Source organism: Gymnoscopelus microlampas, assembly GCF_963454915.1.
Source record: "Gymnoscopelus microlampas genome assembly, chromosome: 5".
NCBI classification, from domain to species: domain Eukaryota; kingdom Metazoa; phylum Chordata; class Actinopteri; order Myctophiformes; family Myctophidae; genus Gymnoscopelus; species Gymnoscopelus microlampas.
The window spans coordinates 36,540,217-36,563,379 of record NC_139942.1 but is presented as its reverse complement, the minus strand read 5'-3'; the positions used below and the strand labels follow the sequence as shown (position 1 = coordinate 36,563,379).

Sequence of the window (23,163 nt, the reverse complement as noted above, 5' to 3'; positions counted from 1 at the left end):
CCACTTGGGCGGCCTCCTTCCGCGTTCGCAAAAATACATACAACTAGACAAGGCAACCAGTCATGGTTCAAGAGGCATCACATTATATTTTATGCACAGAACTGAGATGGGGCCTGTTTCAGGAGTCCTATACTTGTAGGGACAAATGATCTTGAAGCCCTAGCCTGCAACATTGGCACTGTGTACCGTCGTCCTGATGGTAAAAGGTGGTATTGACTGTATAACGGGTGCGTTCTATCCCTAGCAATCGCTCTCCCCTTCCTAAGCACCCTGGTCTCATACATTGCTGCCATACTCTCATGTCGTACCCCATGCACAGGGCTACATTACATAATTATATTTTCTGCCAATACAAGTGATCATTTGAAGGAGTCAGGAATACGTTTTATATTGAATTGGGGTTTTAATTAGAGATTGTGTTTTCAGATTATTTCAGATTTAAAGTACATTTGTTTGCTTTTTACTATTTATACAAATGCAATCTCTATTGTTTACAATATCTTATCTTATCTTGTCTTACTCCTGGTCCTCTTGGGCCGAAGTCTCCTCTCACTCCTGGATCGCCCTTTTGGCCTTGACTTCCTGGGAACCCATTGGATCCTGGAGGTCCATGGTAACCGGGTGGGCCAGGCTGTCCCTGTCCCTTTAGTAGCGTACATTCACAAGCACCAGGGCACCCTGGAGGACAGAGATGAGCACATGCACACACACGCACGCACGCACGCACGCACGCACGCACGCACGCACGCACGCACGCACGCACGCACGCACGCACACACACACACACACACACACACACACACACACACACACACACACACACACACACACACACAGAAATAACAGAGTTCAGTGAGGCAGTAGTGCTCAGTGTCCACTTATGTATAGCTGACTCTTTGGAGAGAGTCGTTCAATCCAACAAGAACTAACTAATACACACATTAGTACACACTGAGCACCTTTAACTCCTTTAATTCCTCTCCGTCCCCCATTTCCAGGGTCTCCTGGATAACCAGCGTCTCCTGGGTCTCCTGGTTCACAGTAGTAATCTGTAGCACCAAATAAATGACAATAAAGCACAGTCCAAACAGGAAACATTATTCACTAATATGAACACATGGAGTGGCACAATCCATGCAGGGTAATGTGTTTTATTTAGTTCAGCAGTAAAGCTTTACATTGTCTATGAGTGTAATCTTCATCATTTTAGTATAACTGGCTACTTGGTAGAGTGCCAATGAAAGCCTTCTCACCTCCACATCCTAGTGTGATGCCACCATACAAATGCACACCACACACACACGCATGCACGCGCGCACGCACACACACACACACACACACACACACACACACACACACACACACACACACACACACACACACACACACACACACACACACACACACACACACACACACACACACACACATTGAGAGAAAGAGAGTGCGGTTAGTGCATCACAATGATAAGATCACAATCAAAACCGCCTGCACAAAATATCTTTATTGCATTCTAGATCATATTTGTAACATTTGGCAGAGCAACATCGAAAACGCCTTGACGCATGTTGACTGTGGGTATCAGTATACCTGGGGGGCCAGGGGGACCTGTGACACCTTTACGTCCAGGGAATCCTTTAGGTCCCTTTGGTCCTGAGCCAAAAGGACCAAGGGAAAATTCGTTGTTGAATAAGGTCCCTGGTTCTCCTTTGGAGCCCTTGGGACCAGGAGCACCTCGTCGACCATCTGCAAGGAGGCCGCGATGTGTGGAGAGGTCAAAGTGTTATAAAGCTCTAATCCACAAACACTTCACAATTCACAAGTTTCAGTTACAATCTTAACGCTAACTAATTTAATCTGTTAATCAGCATTAATCTGCACTCTATTTGAGATTGAAAATAAATAATTTATTTTATTATTTATTTTATTTTAAATTGTCATCAATTCAACAAAGTAAACAATAACAACCCTGACAGTGATGTACTGGAATGTACTGAACAAAAGGAGGAACGCCAACCTGTTAGTCCTGGTAGGCCAGGTAGGCCAGGGGGTCCATGCATACCCATGTCCCCAGGGTCACCTGGGTCACCTGGCAGTCCAGGGAAACCACTGTCCCCTTTGGGACCTAAAACAGGCACCAGAAAAAAATGCAGTATAAAAAGCAGTCTTCATGCTCCAGTCAATAGCATTTTATAAACCCCAGGGCCTCTGTAGGATTACTTTTAGAACAAAGTGATGAAGTTGGACCACCTGATCAAAATCAGAATCAGAGGGTTATCACTGCTGGGGTCTCACCTATAGCATAACTAGCATTGTAGAACTGCAAAAGCCCAGGGGGTCCTTGGTCTCCAGGGAAACCCTATGAGGGAGAAGGAGAGAATCCGGAATTTAATTTATTATTTAATTTATTCATTTATTTAATTTTATTCTGAGAAGGTACAAATGGAACCAAATGGAGCTCATATTCAAATTAAAACTTGATTTTATTGAGGGGGATATTGTCCCTTTCTGAACCTGTATGAGTCCACATGAATATCCTTGAAATGCAAACTACTCTCAGTAGTAAATATAATCATATAATGCAGACCCATATTATGAGCATGTGCATCCAATGGATTATTAATGAGAAAACATCCATCACTACTATTTTGCTTTTGCTTTTCCACTGACTGCAGAACAAGTTCCCCCCAATGCAATGTACAGTATTTGACATAGGTGGCTGTTGTAGGCCAGTGGCGCCACCCTGTGGCCTTCTATCAAAATGCAACAGTGGTTCTCTATGGAGCAATGGTTAAAGGACGACTTCACCTATTTTCAATCCATCTTCATATAATTGGTCCTCACTAATGCTCATGATAAAATTGGGTGGAAAATGGGTGAAGTCGTCCTTTAAGATCGCAGCTGAGTAGATTGGTTCCTGCAGAGCCGAGACTGCACTGCTAAAACCACATTTGTAGAACCTAACCTAACCCCAATTAACCCAATCCCAACCTTAACCTGACACCTAGTGTTGAAACACAGGCTCAAACATAGATTTGTAAAGATAATCTTAGACCTAAAACTTCCTAATATTTTAAACCCCAAAACAAGGGTTTACCCAAACAGAGGATATCTCTCCTTTTATTTGGCACACATTTCAGTATTTTTACATTGGATGGCCTTAGCATTACCTCCTTCCCTGTAAATAGCTACGTAAACTGTAACTATACAGGGAATCAAGCTCTGTTTCCTAACCTAAACCTAAACAAACCTAAACCTAAACCTAAAACCTTATCTAAGCCCCAATCGTAACCCTAAAGCTGAAAGTGCAGTTCTTCAGCTCTTGGTGTCTCCAGTCTCCACTACTCTACTGTGTTGCTCAAATGGCAACCATTTAAGTTAAAGACAAAGGCTTGTGTAACACTTAACCCCACCTAATCATATATATTTAGCTTTTTTCTATTTACTGTACACGTGCATGTACATTCAATCAGAAGCTTACCCGTGGTCCAATTCTACCAATCAAACCTGGAAGTCCAGTGTTTCCGCGATAACCCTGAAATAATACAAATGTATTGACTTATTTGAATTGAAAATTAATAGGAAATTAATTTAGTAGAGAAATGTTTTGCCATATTGACAGCATTCACATCACATACCTCACTTCCTACTTCTCCAAATACACCAGGTACCCCTGGATAACCCTGTAGAAGAAAACCACAGTGACACAAGTTTTAGAGTGTGTGTGTGTGTGTGTGTGTGTGTGTGTGTGTGTGTGTGTGTGTGTGTTTGTGTGTGTGTGTGTGTGTGTGTGTGTGTGTGTGTGTGTGTATGTGTGTGTGCTTGAGTGTGTGGATTGCATCATGTGTCTCTGTATGCACGTTTCTCACCCGACTCCCAGCTGTACCAAGCATTCCTTTCTCTCCTTTAATTCCTGGAAAAGTTCCATCACCTCCCTATAGAATGATAGATATACAGCTCAGACATCTGTCTCTCTCTCTATCCCAGTCTCTGTACACACACACACATACGCGCACGCACGCACGCACGCACGCACGCACGCACGCACGCACGCACGCACGCACGCACGCACGCACGCACGCACGCACGCACGCACGCACGCACGCACGCACACACACACACACACACACACACACACACACACACACACACACACACACACACACACACACACACATGCACGCCCACACAATGTTTATTAATTGAAACTCACGCGTGTGCCCTTTGGACCACTCTCTCCCCTTGGACCCCGGTCTCCCTGAATAAAGGGGGGTAAATACAAAGAAAGAAACAAACAAACAAACAAACAAACAAAAGAACGAGAGAAGTGCCAGTATTAAATTAGTGTTACGTTCTAATGATACGTGCTAATAATAATCACAAACACAAATGCATTCAGGGGACCGCCATCTTTACTTGTCTCTCACATGTATTCTCCCTCTCTCTCGCTCTATTCCTCCACTCTACAATGCCTCTAGCGGCTGGATGCCATAACTAAACAGTAATGCATACAAGCATATTACGGACGCAACATCTCCCCCTTTCAATAAAGCTGAAACTTCTTCCGTAACACAAGTAAGACGCGCGAACGCTGGAAGCGAACGCAGCTCCAAAATATTGTGTATTTACGGACTTTGTGTCTGTGTGTGTGTGTGTGTGTTTGTGTTTTGACTGTAGCTGCACTCTGGCGCACTCTGTCGGCCGCACCCAGGCAGTGCACTGTACACAGACAGACAGACAGACACACACACAAGCGGAGCAGACTTTCATAGTAAGCTCCACTTGGGCGGAGGTGCGCCTTCGGCGCCTTCCGCGTTCGCAAAAACATTCTCAAAACTTCCTTCAAAATAAAAATATTTTCAATGCTGTACTGAGTGTAACACTGTGCATTCCTGTTTGCAGCAGATAACTTAACCAGACTATTTGAATCAACAGCATGCATATGTATCAGCAGAATTATGTACTAGCTGGCAAACAATTTAACAAAGGCTCAGAACACTCAGACTCTATGATAGACAATTTCACTTTCTCTCGCTCCCTCTAACACACTCACACGCACGCACGCACGCACACGCACACTACTGTAAATACTTCTCAGCAGGTAGCTCATAAAGCTTTACTCTGAATGCAAGTTACACACAGATTGATCTGTACCAGACTTCAGGATAATGCTTCATAACCACTTTCAACCCATTTACATTTTTTAAAACTTTTTAGAAACTAGCAGATCTACAAGCACAGCTTGTAGATTGGATATTTTCGTCACACGACACCGTCATACGTTTAAGTATAAATCAGGCTTTATGTGCATCAATAATGTCACAGTAATAGGAAGCGATGGCCATCACCTTGAAACCTTTGGGAGGGAGAGGAGAATCAGGAAACCCTGTTATCTCTAGTAGCCCAGGGGGTCCAGGGGGTCCCTGTTCACCCTAAATGATCAAATCAAATCAAATCAAACTTTATTTATAAAGCACATTTAAAACACCAAAGCGCTGTACAGGATAAAAACAACAATCAACGCATACATTATACATGCACACAAGTGTCACCATAACCACACATAATATACAGTATATTCACATAATTAGATAAATAAGATGGGCTTAGATGTAGTTAAAAGCCAAAGAAAAGAGAAATGAGTCTTACGTAAAGACTTAAAAAGGCACCCCTGCTTTTCTTTCTAGTTCTGAGCATGACGAGCAGCAGCATGTCAGCAGATCTCAGAGCTCTGACTGGGGTGTAGGGGTACAAGAGCCCAGAGAGATACAGAGGGACCAGCCCATTTAAAGATTTAAGCAAATAAAAGGACCTTAAAATCATTCTAAAATTAACAGTGACTTAAATGTTCGGCGTGCTCAACCACAAAGGTCAGGAACTGTAGTCTCTTTGAACTTAATTGGGTGCAGATTCCAAGTAATACTGACATAAAAAATAACCGCACTCACAAGTAAAAGTCTTTAGTGGTTTTTCAGCTTTAATGCAGCAGCAGCAGTCTTAAAGACACAAACAAACGTGTTTCGGCCCTCTGCCCTTCATCAGTGTATCATACGCTGACGAAGGCCAGAGGGCCGAAACGCGTTTGTGTCTGTTATTTCTTTATGTCAAAATGAACAGGGAGCCATGTTATTCATTTAAGGATGGACAGTGATGCAAGGAGGAAGCATGTGATCCCACTATGGACTGCACAGCTCAATGTAGGAATAGACAGACAGTGGTGTGAATTATGCACTGGTTAACATCCAAAAGGTCTCTTACATCATCACCGTTATCACCAGCCAATGATCTTCCAGCATCACCCTGAAAAACAATTAACATGTTTTCATATGTGTGTGTGTGTGTGTGTGTGTGTGTGTGTGTGTGTGTGTGTGTGTGTGTGTGTGTGTGTGTGTGTGTGTGTGTGTGTGTGTGTGTGTGTGTGTGTGTGTGTGTGTGTGTGTGCGTGTGCGTGCGCGTGTGCGTGTGTGTGTGTAAGAGTGTGGGAGGATTGTCTGCTGTTGCATCCATGGGACAGTGTGTACGTGGACATTATGCGTGAAGAGAACTTACTGGTGGTCCTCTTTTGCCTTTGAGTCCATCCGGACCCTAAACAAAATTCAGGTAGATTTCAGTCACAAAATACACACACACGATTTACAATTTAGGCATTTAGCAGACACTACTAATCCAGAGCAATTTACAGTAAGCAAGGACAACACAGGTAATACAGTACATCAAATGCATAGAAATCGTAATCTAGGATCATAGGTAAACCAAGAACCTATCATCAGTCTAATATAAAACAATCTACAAGCTGTACATTGAAACTATACTCACTATAGGATGCCAGGTCTACAAATGACCTGGCATCTGTCTACATGACATGCTAACGCACACGCACACGCACACGCACACGCACACGCACACGCACACGCACACACACACACACACACACACACACACAAATAAATTGTATAAAAACAGCATGATGTCCCTGTCCAACCTTGACAGCGGTGGTGAGCCGCACTATGCAGCCTGGCTGCTTGTGAACATGTCCTCCTAGCGTGGTGACCGTCTACCCCTCATCTGGCCAAATAAAAATAGTGATCTTTATAAATACTTCTCCAATAATGACAAAGGTGGCTCACAAGAACAATGTTGGTGTTACTGAGATTCAATTAATTAATTTTTTTACATGCACACATTTCAACTATGTATGCCATAAATATGTTATATGGACAACATACAGAGCACTTGTTTATTATTGCCACATGGACTTTTCAGCATTCCAAACAATAAGTTCCAGCGGTGGGTATGATCTATGTCATTGTTTCTCAATGTCAGGCCCAGAGACCACCAGGGGTCCAAATGGACGCTTATGTGTCTGTAACTCTGAGAGTGTACAAATTTGGTTAAATTCTTACACTTTTACACTGAGGATTTCACAGTGTAGATTGGGGTCCCATAATTGTATCAAATGGGAGTCCGTCTGAGAGTGACGGTCTGTGGCCTAATGCATATCAAACTGGGGGTCCTTGAAATTCAACAGGTAGAGAATCACTGATCTATGTGACAAAACAATGCATAGCTTTTCTCACCTGAAACCCGTCACGGGACGGGGGCCCAATGTCACCCTTTAACCCAATCCGTCCTGGAGACCCCTGTGTAAAGAAACAGAAAAGATGAACCAGTTTCAACACAACATCCAATGCAACCTTGTAGCTCAACTGAGCCTGGCTTGCAATGGACTCTACCTGAGGGTGGCAATGATTTAATCACTATTAAATCATCGCAATTACATTACAGTATTTCTATTTCCCCATAAAAATGAGAAATGGAAAACCCACCTCTGTTCCAGGTGGTCCACGGTTCCCAGGTTCTCCCTGTTAAAGAGGAAATAAATGAAAAATGTACAGTAAAATATTTTCACATAGACATACTGTATAACTACGCAAACACGGTGTACAGTACTCTTACATGGATCTTGTGACCATGTCTATGTCTATGTTCTTGTTTATGTATGTTTACTGTGTTTTAGAGTTCTTATTATCTGCCGTAGCATAAATTGCCCAGTTTGGGACATTAATAAACTTGACTTGACCTTGACCTCTTCTTCGTACAGTACAGTATCATGCAGTGTCCGAATGGAATTGTGCACATGGACCGTGGCCATAATGAAACTCTACTCTACTCTACTCTACTCTATAAAGTCGCTCAAGCACAAAAGTGTACCTACGCTAGGCAACCACACAAAGCATGTAATGGTGCTATAAAGAAGGCTGATCCTCAGACAAAGTTTTTTTTTTTTTTTAAGGTGCTTGAACAGTGCACTGCTTTATAGCAATGTGTTATTTCTGCATTCAGGAGCTTCCTTTTGTCATATTCTTTCATAGTTCTGGGCCATTTTGGAAGCCCTTCCCTCACTGATTTTGAAATGACATTTTGATATAATACTGATAAAACACCCAACCAGGTTGGGTCATGCGATGAGGAGAGGAATGTACATTATGTTCATCACACAGCAATCAAATAGCCACATAGTATATACTGTATCTGTGGCTGTTTATATCTGTAATTATGGCCCGGGGGCATAGACACTCAACACAACCCACAACACATAGCATGAGAACACAAACACACAGGTTTGTGCAGGGCCATAGACACACGACAGGTACCATAATAACACACATCGTGTTTTTTTTAGAGGACCACAATGGAAACTAGAAAAAGTGCTCCTCGGAGCACAGGTCTCCGCCAGGTCAGGTAGGTGAGTGTGGACCAGCAATGTTCTGAATTCGCCAATCAGGATGGAATGTGAAAGATCGGACGGATCCGTCTTGATCACTTGACTATAGAGATAATATGTACCGGTTTGCGTGATGAATCAAGTTTTGTACAAATCGTCCTCCTGGTGGCGCTATATATTAGGGCAATGTTGAAAGGGTGGCATTTGTTCCTCAACGTAGTGTGAATCTGCGTGCAAAGTTTCACAGCAATCGGACACTGCGTTCATGATTTGCGGCATTTAGTTCAATACGAGCCATTCATGCAAACTTTAGATGTCAATCGTAGCCAATCAGGATGGAATATGAAAATACAAAAAGATCAGTCTTGATCTCATGACTATAGAGATCATGTGTAACGATTTATGTTAAATTTGGATACAATCTGAAGGAGTAATATCCAAAAATGTGTTTTACATAAGTCGGCCTCCTGGTGGCGCTATAAAAGGCAGATGTGAAAAATTGTGGCATTTCTTCCTCGGCCTAGTGGGAATGTACGTGTGAAATGTCACGGAAATTGCATGCTGTGTTCATGATTTGAGGCATTTTGTTCAACACGGAGCACTTCTGCAAACTTTGGAAGCCATTTTGAGCCAATCAGGATGGAATATGAAAAATCTGAAACACCCGTTTTGTTGAATGACTATAAAGATACTGTGTACCAATTTGCATGACGTTTGGACAAAATCTGTAGGAGTACTGTCAAAAAATGTGTTTTGCAAAAAGCGGCCTCCTGGTGGCGCTATAACAGGCCCATGTGAAAAATTTGGGGCAGAGGTTCTGAATTGGCATCCAGGGAGTGTGTGTGCACAGTTTCGCTGCGAGCAAGCCAACAGTGCCGGAGATTAACTGTTCACAGACGGACACACACACGGACACACACACACGGACGGACGGACGGACACACACACACACACGGACGGACGGACGGACGGACGGACGGACGGAGGGACGGACGGAGGGACGGACGGACGGACGGACGGACGGACGGACAGGGGGCAAAACATACTCTCTCGCCATGCCTTTCGGCCTGGCGGAGACAATAAGCCTTAGGGCTTTATTGTGTTCTATCCTTGGTGATATTGTGTCTGCTATATGTTGTGGAAGTGCTGATGTGCTCTTTCCTTTTTATCGCCTAATACATTCATTCATTCAGATTGGGACACGTCATTTGTGGCACGGAAAGTACAGTGGTTGGCAGAGTGGGACTAAGAATTCATTGCTTGCTAAGTCGTAAAACTCTCACCCAGATGCAGAGCGTGAGAGAGGCTGTGTACACAATAATGCAATAGAGACGAGTCTGTTAACCCTTTTGATTAATGAATTCATGCTGAAATGTAATGCTGAAATGAAAACCTACTCTTTAATGAAACCCAAACCATCATTATTGCTGAAATCCCAACAAAGTGTTAGAAACTCACAGGAAGGCCTGGCGAGGCTGAGTCATACAAAGGCTCTCCTTTTATCCCTTTAGGTCCAGGGAATCCCTGACAAAGACAAAATACAATACTGACACGTGACACAATGTTCATTCATTTGTATAGTTTGTAAAGCAGCATTATGCGACTTTCCTCTTCTACCCTGGATTTGCACCCGGTTTCCTGCGCAAGTACTGACATTTTTTACCATTGAGCTAATAGAGTCTGCCTGCTTGCTCAGGGGATAAATTTAATCTTGACCATCATGTAAAAATTTGACAGATCCTGTGTCTAGGTGAGACATGACCTTTGACACAATCTAAATGTCTCAATAGAAGAGCAGGGAGACTAATACGTTATATTGTATTAGCATACTCTACCGCACAGAGAAATTAAAATGTATTAATTAAAAAAGGTTACATAGTGCTGCTTTAAAGGAGTAGTTTACCCAAAACATTACTTATTTTCTATCAATTACACACCCCTCATGGAGATGTTTTTATTTTTGTCGCATTCCTGAGCCAATCATTTGATGACCGGTGGAGTCTCAAAGAGTCTCAAATAGTCTCCTGCTGAGTCTCCTATTGACCGATGACAACGTTCATCAAATTATTGGCTCAGGAAGGCAACAAAAACAAAAAAATATCTATGAATTCAAGGCTTCATGGGGTGTTTAATTGATAGAAAATATGTTTTTTTTAGCGTGAACTACTCCTTTAATTTTAAATTAAGAAGGAAGAAAGGAAAGTAGCTCCAAGTGTCATTCAAGAAGATTTACACCCTCTTTCAATGAATGGTCTCAGCTAAGAGTGAATGATTAATGAATACACAGTAAATTCCCGAATGTTAATTTATCCATTTTCAAGTGCGTACAAATGTACACAAATGTGTATGTGTACACTCTCAGAGTTAAATGAACACTGAGGATTTACAGTGTATGAGGGTCCTCGGTATAAAAGTTACTGTACTCACTTGGGGTCCATGGCGTCCATCCAGTCCAGGACGGCCATGTACTCCTGGTTGCCCCCTTGTACCATTGCAGCCGTCCAGTCCTGGTAATCCAGGTTCACCCCCTGATCCTGGATGGCCCTGAGTGAACAAGTGGCATTGTTACAGTTATGAGTGACATTATTATAGTTATGAGTGGCATTATTACAGGCATGTGTTATATCACAGTCATGAATGTTATTATTACAATTATGAGTGTATTATTATTAATCAAAGTATTAATTATTATTCGTAAAGTTATGAGTGGTATTTTAGCAGGTATGAGAGGCGGTATTATTATAACAGATATGGTGGTGAGAAGCCACTTTGACATAAATACAAATACACAAATATTTTTGCAATATTGAAAGTTATTATGGTTGGTGACTGTATGATTAAGATAGGTGTGTGTGTGGGGGGGGGATATTATATAAAGTATAATATACTTTTTAGAAATAGATAAATCTTCTCACGCTGTCATCAAAGATGTTGTTATATAAAGCCTTTGTAGAGAACCAGATCAGTTTATGTCATAATACATCCACTAGAGGGTGCACTAGACACATCATATTCAGGTTGCATTGCACCATCAACACAGCAGAACCGTCGGCTACCTCCTCTGTCATCATAGTAGGTTATCTGTATTTGACATGTGTTTATATTTTTGGGTGGTAACTTTCACACATTTGAAAGATAAATAACCTACTTTTCACTACATTTCCAAGAAGTAGACTGTTGTTACTTGTTATTTGAAGTCAACAGTTCAACAGTTCAGTTCAACAACAACCAATAGCACTCCTGCACTGTAAGAGTTAACTACTTAATCCCTAAACTACTGTGATGCGACATGTGAGCTTGTAGATTTGCTATTTTCGCTATTGAAACGTTTTGAAAGATTTTTTGTTGATTTATGGAAAGATCTATTCTTTTTATTTATTTTTTTTGTAAAATGTTCACCTACAGTATAATGCAATGCCCAAAACAGGGACACCAGGTTAAAATAAGTAAACAAAGTTAACTTGTTTGGCTGCTGGTAGTCAAGCAACATAGCTGTGGTGACCATGATTATTATGGTGACAGAAAGACAACAAGTAAAGTGGTCATATCTAAATCAATCAATGTAAGTGATGTTTACCACACATGAACATCATCTCTGCAATCAAATAAGTGTTTATGCTGATGTTTGGGCAATTTGTGTCAAATAATTTGTGGTTCTACATGCAAGTATTTACATTCAGGCTGTGGTTTTAATGAGTTAAGAGGTTCTGTAAATGCACTGTGGACAAAAATACAGCAATGTGATGACATTAAAAAGAAAATACATATTTGCCTACAAAAGCAAGTACTCCAATATTTTGATTTTCAAGTAGAAATTAGAATGAACAACTTTCACTTACTATTTGACGTGGGGTACTTTGACTCAACACATGGGGTTGTGTCATTTAAATACCAGTGTATGTCAGATATCTGAACTGAACAGAACCAGTCAACCGACTAAATAAAATATGTATGACTAATAGCATAGACTTTTATTTCATGTGCACTTGGTTGTTGGATATGCATGCAAATAATAATGTAATTCATTACGTTATTATCAATTATTAATCATAAATATATGCATTTATCTTTGTCCCCATTGCATTGTGGGTGCATTTACTACATGTCTGCATTTCACGATTATCTGATCACCCAGCACACATAATGACAGATGTAAAGGATACTGAGTAAAATAAATCGTCTCAGAGTTAAATTAACATAGTGTTTTACTGTGTACCAATGCACGTTTTATGTGTGCTCGTTCAGTTTTATGCGTAATGCCTAATATGCCTATAAATCAGGCTTTAGTTGAGCTGCAAGGCGATAGTGAAAATAATTGTAATGACGTCACTGTCTGTCTGTCTATGTGTATATACTGTAGATGTATGTGTACAGGTATGTAATTATGTCTGCAATAGCTCAATACACTGTATAAATCAAAACACAAGGTCATGAAACTTCACATATTACATTTCTAATTCAATATCAGCCAGTATGGTGCAAATTGGTGGTCAAAGTTTATGGTCCACAAGACTCTTTCCATAAAAAACGGGAAAGCAACAGTGTCATCTCAGATTTTAGAGTTGGCTATTCAAAAATAGCAGATCTACAAGCTCACAGCTCGTCACTTTGTACTGCACTGCATGCTTGCACATCTGCTATTTTTGAACATATTTAGAAAAATATTGAAAGTGTGAGAACTACTGATTTAGAAGGAATTTGTAGAATCGGTCTCAGGTTAATTTATACTTAGTTGCAGGCCAGTGTCGCATGGCAAAAATAGATGATCTACAACCTTGTAGCTTGTCTATTTTCAGCGAACGACACCGGCCCACATCTAGGTATAAATCACACTTAACACATTGCATACCGTCTGAACTATCCATCCTAGAAGGATGAGACTGACTGCATTTGAAAGCTCGTCTCACGCCACCTTTTATCTGGTGATGAGCCATGCAACTCAACTACGCACACCTCTAATTTACCGTTGTTTCATTTGCATGTAATTATTACTACCCTGAATCAGTTGTCCAAGATGTGATAAGATGGGATCCTTGTGTGAGATATCATAATCCACAGAATGAGTAACAAAATTACAGCAATAACCATAACTCTCATTCAATGTCTTACTTACTGGAAGGCCATTAGCACCGACAAACCCAGGAACACCAGTCAATCCCTGCAATTCAAATGAATATGAACATCATTCATTCATGTAACCAGTTTAACCACTTAAGCCTCATATTCTTTGTCATATTACAGCTTAAATAGCTGATCTAGGGCTCAAGAGTTCAAAACTTTGACTCCCTATCCGAGTGGATCAGATTTGGATTTTGGGTGTTAAATATATTTTGACATAATGCCAGAATGTTTTGCTGAGATAATTCTGTGATCACAGATCGTACATACAGTAAGTGATCCCAATGACAATCCTGTTTTTTGGTGTTGAGCTACCCAAATTGCTAATCTGATTCACTCTGACTCTTGGGCCTAGCTAATTGCTGGCTGTTGTTGCATGCTCACTTTGTGTCTCTCGTGTATACAGTAGACACGCACGCACGCGCACACACACACACACACACACTTACCCTGTCCCCTTTAATCCCCTCAGGGCCAGGCAATCCCTCTATGCCCCTGCGGCCCTTCTCTCCCAAATCCCCTTCTCGACCCCTTGGCCCCATCGGTCCCTGGGCGCCCTGCGACCCAACTTTCCCTGGAGCTCCCTGCAAAGAGGACAGTTCAGGTAGAACACATTACAGTTGTAGAGGTTGATTCTTTTGAATTAAAACATAGTCCCTTCCTTCCTCCTTGCCTGAATTTTACGACCTGTTCCGGCCTCAACAAGATTGATTACAGCAGCTATAAAGCTGAACATAATGGAAGTACAAAATAAAGAGGGGAAGGACTGAGAAGGAAGGAGAGGAAGAAAAAAAGGGTAAAAGGAAGCGAGGAGGGTAGAAATGCATTAGGTAAGAAATGCAAAGACACTGTGACATTTTAGTTGATTGAATTATTGACTAAAGCACAGTTGAAGTCGCTTTAGCAGGAGATTTATGCACTTGGCCAATTTGCAGCATTAAATAAAACAGCCTTGCTGACATGTTTGTTTAAGGAAGTATGGGTGTATTTTGGAGACTTGTGTTGTTTGCTAATGTTCCTTATGTGTTTCTATGTTGAACAGGCAGACAAAAAAGTGAAATCCAATCTCATCTAACAATTCTCAATGTGTTCTGTGTTGAGTGCTCACCCTCTAGGGGGCGCTGGAAACATTCTGCCAGCCTTAGGATAAGAAAACATGCTCCACATTATAGTATAAAAGTTACTGTAACCCAGTGGTGGAAGTACTCAGATTTTTTTACTCAAGTAAAACTAGCAATACAACAATATATAAATACCGTATTGTTACAATACTGTTACAAGTAAAAGTCCTGTATTCAAAATTGTACTTAAAGTGCAAAGGTAGTACAAGTACTAGTAGCCGAATAATACAATATAATATATCAAAATGTGAAGAGCAAACAGGGAGAGAGTTCGTACCCGTGCACCTTTGGCAGGGAGACACCGGCACTCAGAGCAGTCTCTGCCTTCACACGGGACCTGTACATCCCCCTGCAAGAACACATAGGGACACAGTATACAATGACTGACTGACATATCAACACGCTTTATAAAGAAGTGTGTGTGTGTGTGTGTGTGTGTGTGTGTGTGTGTGTGTGTGTGTGTGTGTGTGTGTGTGTGTGTGTGTGTGTGTGTGTGTGTGTGTGTGTGTGTGTGTGTGTGTGTGTGTGTGCGTGTGTGTGTGCGTTTGTTTGTGTGTGGACGGACACACACACACACACACTGTCCCAAACACTGTCCCAAACAGTGTTGTGCCATGTGACAAGACCAGATGTGCCTTAAAAGACAACCACACATTATTATTGCAATATATACAGTACATGTATATAACTATACAAAATGTGTGCACTGTGCACTCATTTCCCAATACATACACATTTTATACACTAAAAGAATATATATTTTAACTATATTTCAACCTGGCCTCCTTATTTTTGGGCGGTGTAGCCGCCCCTATAAGTGGGGTTGGGACACCTCATAGTACTCCCTTCGCTGCACTGTGATTGGCCCATAATAGCACACCCCTCTACATTAGTACACCCCTAGCTTTACTGTGATTGGCTGACTCTATTGGCTGACTTTATTCAGCACTGTGGTTGGCTAGTGAGACACATGATGAAATTAATAACCTATAAATAGGACTATGCACTTTTAAAAAAACACTTTTTTTTTAAAGTGAGCTTCCATCACTGTGATGACCACTGTGATGACCCACCGCCCACTTCACACTGGGTGTGATTTTTAGCATATCATTGCAGATTGGCTATTTTCACTATTTGTTAAAGTATGAATTAGGGCTTAAGCGGTTAAACTTTTTATTTGGCAGTCAATAACAAAATTTACATTTACAAAGTGATGATTTTGCATGGATATGAACACAGGTGTACCTTTAGATTTTGACTTGCCCTTTGGTGTGTGCTTTTGGGCACAAATACAAGTTTGAAAACCACTGGTATAAATTATCCACCTTCCACATTGATTGCACCCTGAATGCCCCTTTTTTAGCAGAGAAGGGATTATTATAAGACTATTTCACTTCACAGAGGACATCAGTGAGTAGGGCGAGGTTCAGATATTCCCAAGAATTCACACAGCTCCTGCTGCAGATTGGACTGGGAGGCAGAGGCCAGATAAGGTTTAAACCAATGATTAGGCCTATTCTCATATGTAGACAACAGTGCATAATGAGATCTCTGACCGAGGAGACAGAGGTGAAGGCACCTGTGCGTATAGCTTATCTCTCGATGCCTTCACACACATTTTGTGTGATCCCTCAACTCCAGACTCCGGGAATTCCCTGCATTGCACGTGCAACGAGTGTGGGATAAGTGCTGCGGAACTGTACAGGTCTTCTTTTTTTCTTTTTCTTTTTACAGCGCAGCAGTGCCTGTTTCACAAACACTGACCAATGTTTTGCTGAAGATTACTAAATATTTAGATGTCTGTGAGTTTACACTGGCGAGGAAGGGGGGCTTATTGGACATCTGCTGATAGACTGGACCCACATTCTCATGTGTGTCCTCCATCTTTCAGAAACCAACACATCACACAACAATTGGTTAATCCCTTAATGGTTCTAGCTTGAAGAGGCCATTGCAAGGCACTGCATTTCACAATTGTGAGAACACAGTAAGAGGTGAGAACAACAACACAGCAGCAGGGTCAATGTAAACCAAGAAGCAAAAGATTCCTGGACACGGCTACTGTTAAAATTCTTGTTCACCACTACATACATCATCCACGTTCATGCCAGGAATTCTAGCAATACTTGTCAATTTAACATTGCACTGAAGTGGAATTTACCACAGCTTTCTCTATGCAATGAATAGGAATATTATTACTCACTGTGTCCACCAACTGTCTTTCATAGCATGAACTTTCTGGCTAAAACTAGAACAAAACAAAACTGTCTTCCTGTATTCCCCCTTTACACCTTTATTATAAACATTTAAACATGTGAAATACACTTACAAAATCAATAATGGGTTGATTGATCTTTAAAGTCCTTATAACTGTGTGTTGTGCATGGGTGCGTCAATAGGAGACATCAAGCACTTCAATTCCCAATCATAATCATTTCATAATTTATTTTCACATCTGTCACGTTCTGTGGAAGGAATGGATAAATACGATTTCATTTGACCCTCATGCTGTTAAGTGGAAGTAGCGAACGTGAGCATCTACACAGAGTCACAGACACACCCGCCCGCCTAAATCTAACTATTTACAGTGATGTGACTGAAACGGACATTCTCCCGTTGCGTACTACATGTGTGAAAGCCAGGGCAAAGCCGGACAATGTCCTGACATGACACCCGGGATATTTTCCAGAGTTCATATGTGAAAGAGGCGATGTACACTGCATGTAATAAGAACTGGGACTTGGGGCTGCAGAGGACATGGACGTTAGTGTCTGTTTGGGGAAAATAAGTTCCTGGGTGTAAAAACAAAACGGCAAAAGGTCATCAAGAGCACCAGAGAGATCATAGCAGCTTGAGACTGCTACTGTATGGAGTGGAGAGGTGGGTGTGTGATGTCAGGATATAAGATTCTTCTAATGTGTCCCAGTCCCTGGGTTAGGGTTCTTCCTTAACACTGTCCATGTGAATTATATTGCATGCCAACATTGTTTAGGTTAGGTGTAGGATATGTTGCATGCAGTAGCCTATTGTATGTTGTAAAAGCAAAACGTATTTCACACACACACACACACACGCACACACACGCACACACACGCACACTGTGCCAGGTGTTATCTTGTCTGAATCAATTGGAATGTTTACTTCAGATAGAAAATGTCATTCCACCAATGTAAATAAAACAGTAGTACTCCAAACAAATGGCAAATAGTTGTAATTCATGCTGTATTAGTATTTCAACGCATTCTCACACCCGACATGATGATTATGATGATTTATGATTCTCTGCCTATCAGTATGCAACTCCAACGATGCAGAGTCGGCAGAAGCGGACGGAAGCTCAGCTAATGGCTTGCTCAAGGGTGCCTCACGGGCTCAAGGCCTCAAGTCCGCTTCTGGCGGTGCGCCTGCCTTGTTTTCAATGTTTAAATGTGAGTGTTGAAAATGACACAACGGGAGACCCCATCGCGTCAAATGGGTGACACATGGTCAGACTTTCCTCAACAAAAAGTCTTTCCTCAACAAGTGATCTATGAATAGTTCAATCTGTTCATGAACAGCCATGTGTCCTATTTGAAGTGTGATAAAATAAAGCACTAAACCCTTCCCTGATAATGTTTTCTGGATAACAGCATCAGCAACAGACCAAACCATATTTAAAAAAGGCAAAGCTATACCTGCTTTAAATAGATACAGTAGATAGATAGATAGATAGATAGATAGATAGATAGATAGATAGATAGATAGATAGATAGATAGATAGACAGAACTGTATTATGTATACATTATTTCTTAATGTTATCATTCAAATTAGATTTTAGTGTATTAATGATTACTCATTTGCTTGGGAAAATATTAGCTAAATATATCAATTCAAATCACTCATAATTCTCACAATAGGCCTATGTAATATGTAATTTGAGTGACAAATCTTTGCCAAAATATTGAAAAGCAAGTCACTTCAATAAGCTGCAGTTCCATTTTTACTGTGGTGTACTTTCATATGAAATGAAGAATAAATGAAGCATAGAATTCATTCCCAGGACAATTATGTACAAAATTGTCTCATGATATATTAATGAGTAGATGCTTGTTATTTGACCAGCTTAGAGTAACTTAAACCCTATACTTAGTTTACCGGATTCCCAAGGGCTCTATACTAGGCGTCCTCCTGTTTAGCCTAGTTTGTAGATCAGTTTTTTTTACTGACTGTCAGCCCTAGAATAGGGATGCTAAGGTTCATGTGTTTAACAAAATTGGCAAATGGGGTTGATATTTTATTTCACTGGCAAAGGGTATAAGTGAAGATTTGTAACATTTTAAAATCACTCACTGCATTGGCCTGTTGCACAGAGATGACCAGGACAATGATCCACCTGCAAAAGTAACAAAGACATGCTGTTACAAGTCAACCCAGTCACTTTGTCACAGATTGACAGTGTTGTCTAGTCAAGTCAATTCACCTTTATTTGTATAGCACATTTAAAAGCAAAATAAGTGTTTTCCATTCAAAATAAAATCATATAGACCCCATAAAATACTGTACAGTTAGAAACATAAAAAGCAGTACAATTTAACACAAAAGTTAATTACATTCAGTGGTCAAAACAGACAATGAGTTAGTTGCCCTCAGACTGAGCTAAAAGCAATAGAGAAAAAGGTGAGTTATCAGGGTGGAATAAAAATGTTCAATGGTGGAGCTGGACTTTATTTTACTTTACAATTTAATTTCACTGTGAGGGTGTGAAAATGTACTCATAAGGCCCCAAAATCTCAGAGTTAAATTAACCACTTAAAACCCAGGGGCTCTATACTAGTTCTGCTAGCATCTACCTCTATCCCCTCTTTGCCAAAAAATAGCTGATCTACAAGCTCAGTTAGCTCCAGGGGTCACCAACATGACCGTATGCGGACAAACATGTCCTTGGCAAGACCTGTCTATGTCCATGGCCCATTTTTAATGTATTTCTATTGAGAAAATGTAAAAATATTGTCCATATATTTATTTTCATGATAATGTAAAAACATACTGAATATTCACAATCTAATCTTTGAATTCAAATTGGTTTGAATAATGTTGGTGACTCGTAAAGTGTCGGGATGACATGCTCATTAATATGTTTTAGGAGATTTGTGGTATTGTACATAGTACTGAACATTGCATCAGGTGAGGACAAGACAGCTAGAAGTAATGTTTGATAATAGCTACCCTGAAAATAGCAAAATGTGTGTTTAACCTATTTTGGGCGGGAACTCCTATATACAGTACATATACAATACAGTACATGTACAATACCTTTCAAGAAGGGCACCCATTTTGGGGTTCCTGTTGCTATGTACAGTATATAGCAACATACACTTTTTGTGATTTTGTAATAAATATTTGAAGTTTTTCAGAAAACTCAGGATCTAGAAGGCATTTTTAGAATCGGCCTCATAGTCTAAATCGGTTAATCCTTTGTTGGAGAAACCTTTTATTTTTTAAGACAATGGATCCATATGTGGTGTGGTCAGACAATTAAACTGTAGAAAAAGATCAAAAATAGATCTGTTCAGAAGGATCCATTTGCTACAAAAGCAAAGGAGGGCAGAACTGTAGTAGTAAAGCTTGTTGGAAAAGATTTTCACCGTTGTTTCAAAGTTTCCAAAAATAACAATATATAACTATAATAACACTGCACAATCATAATCAGTGGAAACCCTTGATCCACAGCCTGGGGTCCACAATCACCATCAGACCTCCAGCTTATACATTTGCTCACCTCTGAATAGAGTTAGGAGCCCTTACATGAAAGTAGTTGTTGTGACACTGCATTCCTTTAAACCTTTATCATTATATAATCACTCATCATGTGACTCTGACCTTCCTTTTTACATTTTTCCACATATCTTACATCACAACTATGCAAGGTCTAAGACTGTCTCATCATGATAGAACGAAGATGTTTCATCAAGATATCACCGTAATGGAAAGAAACCACAACTATCTACCATACCAATCAAAAACTAAATTGTATCAGTAAGGTAGAACTGGTACTCTCCTCCTGACCTCAAGTAACACTGTCGGAAAAACTCTGAAAAGCCAGCAATCTCTACAACCACCATATGAACTCACTCACCTCTGCACCTAAATGGCCCTTTGCTCATGTAACTACGATGGAAGCACTAACTGTACTGTTAAGACCATTAATTGAAATCCCAAATATGGAATAGACTTCCATCATGCCACATGTAATGCCTGTCTTAGCCTCCTGGCAGTCTTACGGTTTTCTTCAGAATAGGTAACCTCTTTAACCCTGGCATCCCCATTTTGGGCATGTCATTATAGGCCAAGTAAATAAATAAATTATTAGAAACATTTCTGAAATGTTTCGAAAATACCAGATCTACAATCTCTCAACATGTCATGATGTAATGTGTTGTAAGCTTGTAGATTGGCTTTTAAAACAATGGCTTATATTTCTTTGTGGCTCAGTGGTTAATGCAGATATACTATCATTGAAAAATGTGTAGCACATTGGCATAGACAATACAGTATGGCACATTAGGAGTTCATTATGTATTTCTGGTAAAATATAATATCGATCACTTATTTTGTATGTCTGTGGCAAAAATAAAATATCGATGAAAACGTCACAAGCTGGCATGTTGATGACCCCTGGTTAGCTCACAACTGCAATTGTTTGCATAATGTTCGCGCCCAGAATAGGGAACGCTATAGGACTCATGCTCATGATTTTGCACTATATGCTGACAGGTACTTCAAATCCAGACAAGTAGGGAGGGCATCCTGTTCTTCAAATAACCCCTGTGTCAATGAATCAATACACTATTCTAAGTGGTTAAAGCTGAGGTGATTTCTGATGGTGTCCGTTGCGTGTACACGGTACACAACTCTGGCTCACTGCCCAGCAGACACAAACTGTGTGACAAGAATTGTATATAAATCAAATCCCAGTTTCCTGTATTCCGTTTAACACAGCACTGTGTACAAAGTGAAAAGTAGCAGTTTCTACTCAAGTATAAAGTAGAGAGTTCCTGTGAATTTTACAGCATAACAATTAAAGTAATACTGTTGTTTTTCAAACTCATCACCATGTCTGTAGGAGTAATGATCAATATCGTGCTAAGTCTGTTGACTCTCTCTGGATCAGTGAAGCAGGGACACAGAAAGCAACACTGGTTGTCCATGTGTTGAGTAGTCATGTGGACATGTAAAGAACTGCAGCCATTCTCCCTTGTGCCAATGCGACGCTTTGTGCCACGTTGTGAGCTTGTAGATCTGCTATTTTCAATAGTTCTTCATTTTTTTATTTATGGCAATTATTAAAAAAATGCATCAACATATTCACAGTAATGACACAAATGAACAAATTCACCGCAAAATGTTTTTTTCCCTTTTGCTGATATGGTAACAGGAAGTTGCATGTCACCCAGGCAAGGAGGAAGAGATTTCTTGGCACAGTTCTTTCCACTTATTGTACTGACTAAGTCTGCCATGCAGGTATATGTCCCAGGATCTCCTGCTTTTGAGAGGATTTTATTTTGTCCAGCCTGGGAGTTGGACCATGGCGCTAATCTATTCTGACACCACCATGCTGGTGGATCTGCTATTCACTGAAGCAAAGCAAACAGAGGAAGGAAAACAGATCAGTTTGCTAGCTCTGCTTTCATTGTTAAAACCTTGGTACTTTCAAGAGTTCACTTCCATAATTGATGATATAATAAATGCTATGCATTTTTATATATAATGTATTCATATTTGTTGCTCTACTTGCCATTACAGATTATCATTGTCATTCATATATTATATAAGCTTGTAGTGAAATGACTTTGTTTAATTCCACTGTACAGCCTAGATGATGGTTCAAAATATTGAATTTATCTTGGTTGGTAACGACTTGATCTCTCAATTTCCAAACCAGCATGAGGAATACAAATCTTCCATTTCATCTCACTCAGATTTGAACTTCACAGGCTGAAACAGGTTTCTGGATCTTACATTTCCTAGTTTAGATCAAAACACAAAGCATTCCAACATGGAATTTTTATAAGCCCGCACTTGAAACACCTCCATGGCATAGTAGCCGTATCTCTTGTAGTATGTCCAACACACGCAAGTTAGCATGGACCATCACTGAACCTGTCACAAAATTTCTGGGGGGCCTCCCACTATTGCTACTACAACATGGCAAGATTTTG

General features: G+C 40.5%; 1 protein-coding gene across 2 annotated transcripts in view; it reads right to left on the bottom strand.

The window, feature by feature from the left end:
* LOC311046017 (uncharacterized protein) overlaps positions 1-23,163 on the bottom strand; it is a 52,068-nt gene that overhangs the window by 26,924 nt on the left and 1,981 nt on the right. For both annotated transcript variants that reach the window (XM_084058090.1, XM_084058091.1), the window contains exons 3-22: positions 19,295-19,337; positions 15,242-15,313; positions 14,293-14,427; positions 13,839-13,883; positions 11,153-11,269; positions 10,184-10,249; positions 7,827-7,862; positions 7,578-7,640; positions 6,550-6,585; positions 6,259-6,300; positions 5,349-5,432; positions 4,214-4,258; positions 3,870-3,935; positions 3,639-3,683; positions 3,482-3,535; positions 2,296-2,359; positions 2,018-2,125; positions 1,591-1,746; positions 960-1,049; positions 521-678 (exon numbers count right to left, since the gene is read on the bottom strand). In XM_084058090.1, coding sequence (XP_083914216.1) covers positions 521-678; positions 960-1,049; positions 1,591-1,746; positions 2,018-2,125; positions 2,296-2,359; positions 3,482-3,535; positions 3,639-3,683; positions 3,870-3,935; positions 4,214-4,258; positions 5,349-5,432; positions 6,259-6,300; positions 6,550-6,585; positions 7,578-7,640; positions 7,827-7,862; positions 10,184-10,249; positions 11,153-11,269; positions 13,839-13,883; positions 14,293-14,427; positions 15,242-15,313; positions 19,295-19,337 — 1,525 coding nt within the window. The remainder of the gene's footprint in view (positions 1-520; positions 679-959; positions 1,050-1,590; positions 1,747-2,017; positions 2,126-2,295; positions 2,360-3,481; positions 3,536-3,638; positions 3,684-3,869; positions 3,936-4,213; positions 4,259-5,348; positions 5,433-6,258; positions 6,301-6,549; positions 6,586-7,577; positions 7,641-7,826; positions 7,863-10,183; positions 10,250-11,152; positions 11,270-13,838; positions 13,884-14,292; positions 14,428-15,241; positions 15,314-19,294; positions 19,338-23,163) is intronic.